Source organism: Anarrhichthys ocellatus, unplaced genomic scaffold, assembly GCF_004355925.1.
Source record: "Anarrhichthys ocellatus isolate YVR2014 unplaced genomic scaffold, GSC_Weel_1.0 scaffold2302, whole genome shotgun sequence".
NCBI lineage: Eukaryota > Metazoa > Chordata > Actinopteri > Perciformes > Anarhichadidae > Anarrhichthys > Anarrhichthys ocellatus.
In genome coordinates, this window is record NW_022282276.1 from 1 (window position 1) to 8,029 (window position 8,029).

At 46.4% G+C, this 8,029-nt stretch overlaps 1 protein-coding gene across 1 annotated transcript; it reads right to left on the minus strand.

Moving 5' to 3' along the window:
• Positions 1–20: 20 nt before the first annotated feature.
• On the minus strand, positions 21–8,026 carry LOC116378250 (TBC1 domain family member 9B-like; the record flags this gene model as incomplete). The annotated part of the gene is made up of 14 exons (XM_031840091.1): positions 21–208; positions 636–765; positions 862–944; positions 1,060–1,262; positions 1,941–2,058; positions 2,429–2,643; positions 2,720–2,870; positions 4,170–4,313; positions 4,439–4,636; positions 5,589–5,796; positions 6,369–6,627; positions 7,302–7,542; positions 7,630–7,748; positions 7,828–8,026. Coding segments are annotated over 14 exons (2,403 nt in total), but the record flags the coding sequence as incomplete, so codon positions are not given.
• Positions 8,027–8,029: the final 3 nt, after the last annotated feature.

Genomic DNA, 8,029 nt, shown 5'->3' on the forward strand with positions numbered 1-8,029 from the left:
CACACACACACACACACACACACACACACACACACACACACACACACGTAAACACTGTGTCAACATTAGCATGTTAGCATTTAACCTGCAGTACCCAAACATCACCCACCACGCTCCTCTTGGCCGTGTCCTCCAGTGACTGGATGACCTTTAACCTCTGTTTGAACCTCATCTGCTCAATGACATCAGAACGCAAGCTGCCGAACTTCTGTTCAGAGAAGAAAAAACAGATATTATCTCAAAAAACATCCTGGAATTAAATTGAGACACTGCGGCTGCAAGAGTTAGACCGAGACGCTGGAGCTGCAGGAGTTAGACCGAGACCCTACTGGAGCTGCAGGAGTTAGACCGAGACGCTACTGGAGCTGCAGGAGTTAGACCGAGACCCTACTGGAGCTGTAGGAGTTAGACCGAGACCCTACTGGAGCTGTAGGAGTTAGACCGAGACCCTACTGGAGCTGTAGGAGTTGACCGAGACGCTGGAGCTGCAGGGGTTAGAGCGAGACCCTACTGGAGCTGTAGGAGTTAGACAGAGACACTGCGACTGCAGGAGTTAGACCGAAACGCTGCAGCTGCCCCCCTATAGAGGGAGCAGCACACATCATCAAATCATGACGTCACTGAGTCAGTCTGACCTCATAGGACGACTTGATGAGATCAAAGACGTCAATCTCAGGTGGAGGATCGTCTCCACTCGTCAGTAGGGCGTGCAGGTGAGGGATGGGAGGAGCCACAGTCTGTTTGTTTACAACATTGTCCAGGTACCTACACACACACACACACACACACACACACACACACGTTATGCTTGCTTGGATTTATTTATTTTTCACTTATTCATACTCCAGTCTGGACTCCTACCTGCCCAGGATGGTCATGGCTTCTCCCTCGTCGCTGCAGGACAGCAGGGCATCCATGTTGTCATGAAGCACAGCCAGCGCCACCTGCAGACAGACAGACAGAGCAGTTTGATTGTGTCGTGACTGGAAGATAACCTTGATGCCCCTTCAGAAGAAGCAGCTGATCAATCAGTGAACAGTCAGTTAAGTGTAGTCTGACCTGAAAGGTGACCTTGATTCCTTCGTAGAAGAAGCAGTCGACTAATAGGACGGCGCTGTCGAAGGGCATCACAGACAGGAAGAGTGTGAGGAACCAGGACAGGCTGATGGTGGAGATCACACCCAGTTCCTGCATGTGTTCATACAGAAGAGGGAGGAAGGCTCGAGTCAGCTCCTCAAACACCCCCTGATCCACCAGAGCACCTGCAGGGACAGAAACAACATGAGAACAGGGTGGTGTTCCCTGAAGCTACACCTCACTGCAGCTGTTCCAGTATAAAATATACTCATTTATGTAAGAACAATGTTTTAGGGTTTTAGAAACACTAATGAAGAAACTGTCTGCAAGGTGGTAGACATGTCGTGTCTTCTTTAAAGGATAGGGTGGTCTAGGACTTCAACTACCTGGAGTCCACCTTAGTCAGTTTATACAAGCTGTTGCACACTGAGAACAGAACCTGACACGCTGCTGACCTACGACTCTGGTGTTGTTACTGACCTACAGACTCTGGTGTTGTTACAGACCTACGACTCTGGCGTTGTTACTGACCTACGACTCTGGCGTTGTTACTGACCTACGACTCTGGCGTTGTTAATGACCTACGACTCTGGCGTTGTTAATGACCTACGACTCTGGCGTTGTTACTGACCTACGACTCTGGCGTTGTTACTGACCTACAGACTCTGGCGTTGTTACTGACCTACAGACTCTGGCGTTGTTACTGACCTACAGACTCTGGCGTTGTTACTGACCTACAGACTCTGGCGTTGTTACTGACCTACAGATTCTGGCGTTGTTACTGACCTACAGATTCTGGCGTTGTTACTGACCTACAGACTCTGGCGTTGTTACTGACCTACGACTCTGGCGTTGTTACTGACCTACGACTCTGGTGTTGTAGTAGTCGGGCAGCATCCGCTCACACAACGCCACCAACAGCCAGAAGGCCTCCTCCTCCGGACAGTAGAGCAACAAGACAGAGGTGACAATGTTCATTGCCTGGAGGAGGAACAAGGAGAGAATATGTGTCACTTTTTTGAATACTTTAATATCTCTATCATTACTATATTTATTCATGGCCCAGCAATTTGATGTTTTTAAATGTAAATTTCAGTACAAAATATGCAATTAACAAAACTGTATTTGTACTGTATATAACTATATGTATTTAAAAATGAAAAATGAATTGCAGTCAGCAGAAAGTAGTCAATGTACTTGATGTATTTTTTCAAACTATTTTTTATGATTTACATTAAATACAGCTTTGACCTGGCAGTATTCGGTTCACTTTGCACCATTTTTTAGTTTAAAGTACCCGATCCCTGGGTTGTACTTCACTTTATTTCATATAAAATACTTTATTTTGTACCTGACAGTACCCGATCCCTGGGTTGCGGTGAGCATAGGCAGTGAGGACGCGTCGCAGCGCCGCGATACCTGTCTCGTTCTGGAAGGCTCGGTGCTCAGGCATCGAGCGGTGAAGGTCTCGCTCGATCTCCTCGGTAGCCAGCGAACACAGCCCCATGGCCTGCTCCACCAGGTCACCGTAGTAACCAGGGTGGGTCGCCATCTCGTTTTTTGCTCCTGGACCAAAAGGGGGACAGGTGAATACACAGAGTCTCAGTTTACCTTTGATATGAATGAATTAACTAACACTGACCAGAGAACAGCAGCCACAGCTCCCCTCTCAGGCGTTCTGGGATCCCGTTGAGGACGTGTTCTCTGGTTCTGGAGGTTCGGTACATGCAGACACCTCGACCAAACTCTGAGAAATGTATATTCCACGCCTCCTCTTTCATCTTCTCCTTCATCTACAGGAGGGAAAGAGAGAAGGATGGAGGGGAGGAGAAGATGGGGGAAAGTGAGAATTTACTTCCACAGTCTGACACAGGACCATTAAACTGTAGCTTAATTTCACACATCCACATCAGTCTGGATCAAAAGATACTAAACATCTGGAACCGAAACATCGCAAAACTAAATCAGTGTCTGTTGGCCCTCCTCAGTATCCAACAGTACTGCTCAGTTTCCAACATCAGGACCCAACAGTACTCTTCAGTACCTTATGCTGTGTTCACACCAAGCGCGGCGCAAATTATTCGCGCGAGTAGATTAAATACAAAGTCCATGCACAGACGTGATGAGACTGGAGTGATGCGAATTTGCTTCAATCGCCAAAACGCGGGAATTAAAAATTTTCAACTCCGGCGAAAAAATGGCCTATCAGTGTTGATATGACCTCCTGTCGTCACTGAAGTCCTGTCGTTGTTGAATCAGGAAACAAATACTGTATCTGTGTTCACCCAGAGCTCTACGATACCTCATATCAATAGAGACCGGACCAAACTATGTGTATAAATGTTGTGTGTAAACCATATGGTACAAACAATGAAAAAGACGCTGCCGTATTTACGCCGAGATGACGTTATTTTGAGTACTGATGGAGCTGCTACAATGTTAGCTTAGCCTAGCACCGATCAATCCGAACTCCATTGAGAAAATAAGCATTTTAAAAAGTGATTTGCTTGTCGTCTTGCGGAGAGAACTAACAAAACATCAATTCAGACTTTTTACAAACCGGCATCATTACGTAGTTATTTCAGCATCCCTTTTATCGGTATATTGCAATCAAATCACAGCAAAATCCGTTTGTTATCTGTTCATACAGCTATAGTAAACCAGCCGACGTGTGGCTTGCTACAGTGAATACATTGATAAAATCCAAGAAACCCAGACAAGAAGGCGTTTAGTCTCCCGGAATATCTGGGACTTCCACAACAAGTACTAAGCAGAAATAGAGGTTATTTTTTCCATGGTTGATGGCGGACAGTTGCAGGGCGATTAGCCACGACCCCTCTTCAGCGCGTCTAGCGCGAATGGCGCAATTCACGCAAATGACCACAGATGGTCCCCCGCGAGTAACGCGTCGCAAATAAATTGCGTTGCGTTTCGTGTGAACGCACCTTAAGGGCCCTCTGTATCCAACATGACTCCTCGGTACCTAAGGGTCCTCTGTATCTAACAGTACTCCTCAGTACCTAAGGGTCCTCAGTACCTAACAGTACCAGTCCAGTTCAGTATCTAAAAGGACTGTTGGGACTTGAGCTCACGGCTTTGGGTCCCAGGTCCTCCAGAGCGTCTTGGTGGTAGAGCTGCAGCAGACCATGGCTGGCTGTGGGCAGACCAGGGTGGTAATGACGCGCCCTGACAGACTCAGACCCTGAAGACAAGGACGAGGGGGCAGTGGAGGATGCCTGATGAAACAAAACACAAATCAAAACAACTTTACAGACGAGCCGCAGCTCATCTCGAACGAGCCTAATAACTTCTGATCGGACTTTGGTCCCAGCAGATCAGAACCTCTACACAAGTGACACACCGAGTGACTAATCAAAGACAGGGGGCTGGTGTCGCCCCATGAGCTGTCGGGCGTTCGCTGCAGGAAGTCAGAGATGCGTTGGACCAGGAAGTCTCTGTCTTTGAGGTTGGCAAACAGGAAGTTCATCTTGTTCTTGGTGCTGATGGAGACGGGACAAGGCAGGACGCTGCTGCTGTCCGCCTTCTCCACAATGGAAACCTGAGGAGCAGAGGATGATGGGTAAATATCACTGAGTAATGAGCATGATAATAAATAGAAACGATGGCTTGTTGCTTAGTTTGGATCATGGTCTTGTTTTTCAAATCAGAGGTACTTCTGGAGTTTAAGAAGTTCAAGTTCTACAGAAGGTCATTGTCACATCTCCCCCTCCAGGTACGACTCTTACTCCTTCAATCATCAAGGACCTGAGTGAGCTGCAGCCTGTATCAGTGACCGTGATTGTGTGAAAGCTCTGCAGCTGTGATCTGTGATTTTGTACCATTTTTGTTCTGGACTTAATCTGCTTTTGGTTGTAGGTCAATACTTACTGTATTGACCTACAATACAGTAAGTATTGTAGAAAATACAGGATTGTAACTAGAGAGGATATGAAGAAAAAAAAAAACAACAAATTCACAGTATGTACAACATTATGTCATTGGACAACCCCAAAGCTCTTTCAGACCAGCCAAACATCCGCCACTCTTTAATAAGAAACAACAACTTACTTATTTGTTAATAAATTCCTTCTCTTTGCTTATACTTCCGATTTCCCTGATTCTTTTTGCTTGGTTTCATTTTATTGTTACTCCTCTCATCCTGGTGATGAGATATCTTCTAAACAGAGCAGGCTTTGTGTATTTACAGGGAACACTCCACCAGTAGCTGTGTCACTTTAGATTGTATTGCTAGAATGTGTGGAGAGAAAATAATATTTTGTCCGTAATAATCTGTCCAAATTCAAGCTTCATGGGTTGTGTTCAACATATTTAAAACAAATTACATGTTTTCATTTGTTTAAAGTAGATTAGTTAGTTCAGGGCTTTAATGTCCACAATGTAGAAATTTGTCTTTGGGCTCAAACACATAATTAAAAACGACTGATGAGGATCAAGACAAATTATCACCAAACAACACGACTTTAAGGCGATTGATTGACAGCTTTGTTTACCTCTCTGAGAGGGATGATGAGTTGACACAAGCCTTCTTCTCTGCTGTTAAAACAGATGTAGTTGTTGGAGATGAACAGCTGTCCGACCACGTGCATCTTAGCGAACGGCGTCCACAGCGTGCAGTCCGTGTGTCCGTCCAGACGCTCCTCCGGCGTCAGCCGGAACATCATCCGGTAGTGCTCGTTCTTCGCCCTCGCGTCCAAATCTCTGCAAGACAAGAACAGGAAACACCTGGTCATTTCAAAGGTCCAGGACAGAAAAGGTCCAAGACAGAGAAGGTCCGGGACAGAGAGGTTCGGGGCAGAGAAGGTCCAAGACAGAGAAGGTCCAGGACAAAGAAGGTCCAGGACAAAGAAGGTCCAAGACAGAGAAGGTCCAGGACAGAGAAGGTCCAGGACGGAGAAGGTCCAGGACGGAGAAGGTCCAGGATGGAGAAGGTCCAGGACGGAGAAGGTCCAGGACAGAGAGGGTCCAGGACAGAGAGGGTCCAGGGCATAGAAGATCCAGGACAGAGAAGTTCGGGACAGAGAAGTCCAGGACAGAGAAATCCAGGCTGACACGCAGGAACAAAAAATGATCCCTAACATCCCAATTCACAAAAAACAGTGTACATTGTTTTGTTTATGTAAATATATTACATTACAAACTATAGAATCTCCTAATCTAAATCTCAAATCAGCAAAAAAACATGTATTTGTTACTAATTTACAACCTTACTCTGATCAGAGGAAACCCTGGCAGCTTGAAATCAGGTGTACAGTTACTGAACAGAGTGATACCTCTTGAGCGCAGAGACGTTCTTGAGCGTCTTGCAGGGTTTGGGCAGCGAGCGGTCGGCAGCAAAGGCCTCGTTGTCGAGAAGCTGGCGCATGGCGATAGTGGCGAGCTGCTCCATCAGCTTGAAGGTGTCGTTGATGTTGAGGAACATGGAGAAGAAATGTTCGGTATTACGCGTGCTGACACGAACACTCTCCGGAAACACCAGAGTGGCGTTCTTCTCCAGCTGGGTCACCTCCATCCACTGAACCACCAGGGTCACTGAGAGGAGAAGTCATACAAATATACACGGTGATTGTGTCATCTTATTTCAAATAGCTTTATTCCAAAGAATTATTAAAGAGTAACTTAATACTAAAAGCAATTCTTCACGTTATTAAATCAAATTTAGAGTCACTTTATTATTGGCTGGTAATACTTTTGGGTCACTCCAATGGTAACTCCAGAAGTACCTTCAGACAACTCCGGAAGTACCTTCAGACAACTCCGGAAGTACCTTCAGACAACTCCGGAAGTACCTTAAGACAACTCCGGAAGTACCTTAAGACAACTCCGGAAGTACCTTAAGACAACTCCGGAAGTACCTTAAGATAACTCCAGACGTACCTTAAGATAACTCCAGAAGTACCTTAAGATAACTCCAGAAGTACCTTAAGATAACTCCAGAAGTACCTTCAGGTCTCTATATCAGTGCTTTCAGGTAACCAAAGAATTACTGCCTCGTAAATACAGAAGTACTTTCAAGTAACTCCAGAAGAAACTGCAGTAGTATATTGTGGTACTTGTGGAAGTTGTTGGAGTGTGTTTAAAGTAAAACACTGTGTTAATTTACTCTTTAATAGAGACAACAGGACATAAAAGTGTCTCCCGTTTCCTCTTGCACAGACTGTATAGATGACATCATTAAACTCTGTCCTGTGATTGGCCGGTCGTACCCTCCTTGCCCAATAGGAAGGAGTAGAAGCACAGGTGGTTGACGGACAGGTAGAGCCAGCCCTGCCGTGGCACTCGGCCCTTCCAGTAGCTGCAGGAGTAATAATTCACCAGCTTCTCCTCCTCAGGCATCCCGAACAGCCTCCTCATCTTTAGCTCCGCCTCTCGAAACTTCCCACAATCTTCCTCCTGCTCCTCCTGCTCCTCCCCCTGCTTCAGCCGGTTCTCCTCCGCAATGATGCCCTGCAGGAAATGACATCACTTACTGACACGATCACACACACAGGAAAAGAGAAACGACCTCACGGGGTCAAACAGGAAGTGACATACAGATATCTTTCCTTTGACGAAGGTGGTGACGTCTTCATCGTTGTCAAAGATGGAGATGGTCTGGAGCAAGTTGGACTCCAGCCAATCCCAGTGCTCCGTGATCTCCTTCCTGGATGAGCCTGTAAGACACAACTGAGGGTCAACAAACAAGTCACAAATACTCAGCCAATCGCAGCGGTCCTGGTCCAGCTGACCCACCACAGGCCACGTTCCAGTAGATCCGAGAGTCCGCAGTCTGCAGCAGGATCCTGTAAGGAGCCACTCTTGCACTGGAGTCCAGCACCACATCCAGAGTCCCAACCAAGAGACCTTCACACAGAAAGACAGGGACAGAGGTAAACCAGTAGACCTTTACACAGAGAAACAGGGACAGAGGTAAACCAGTAGACCTGAACACAGA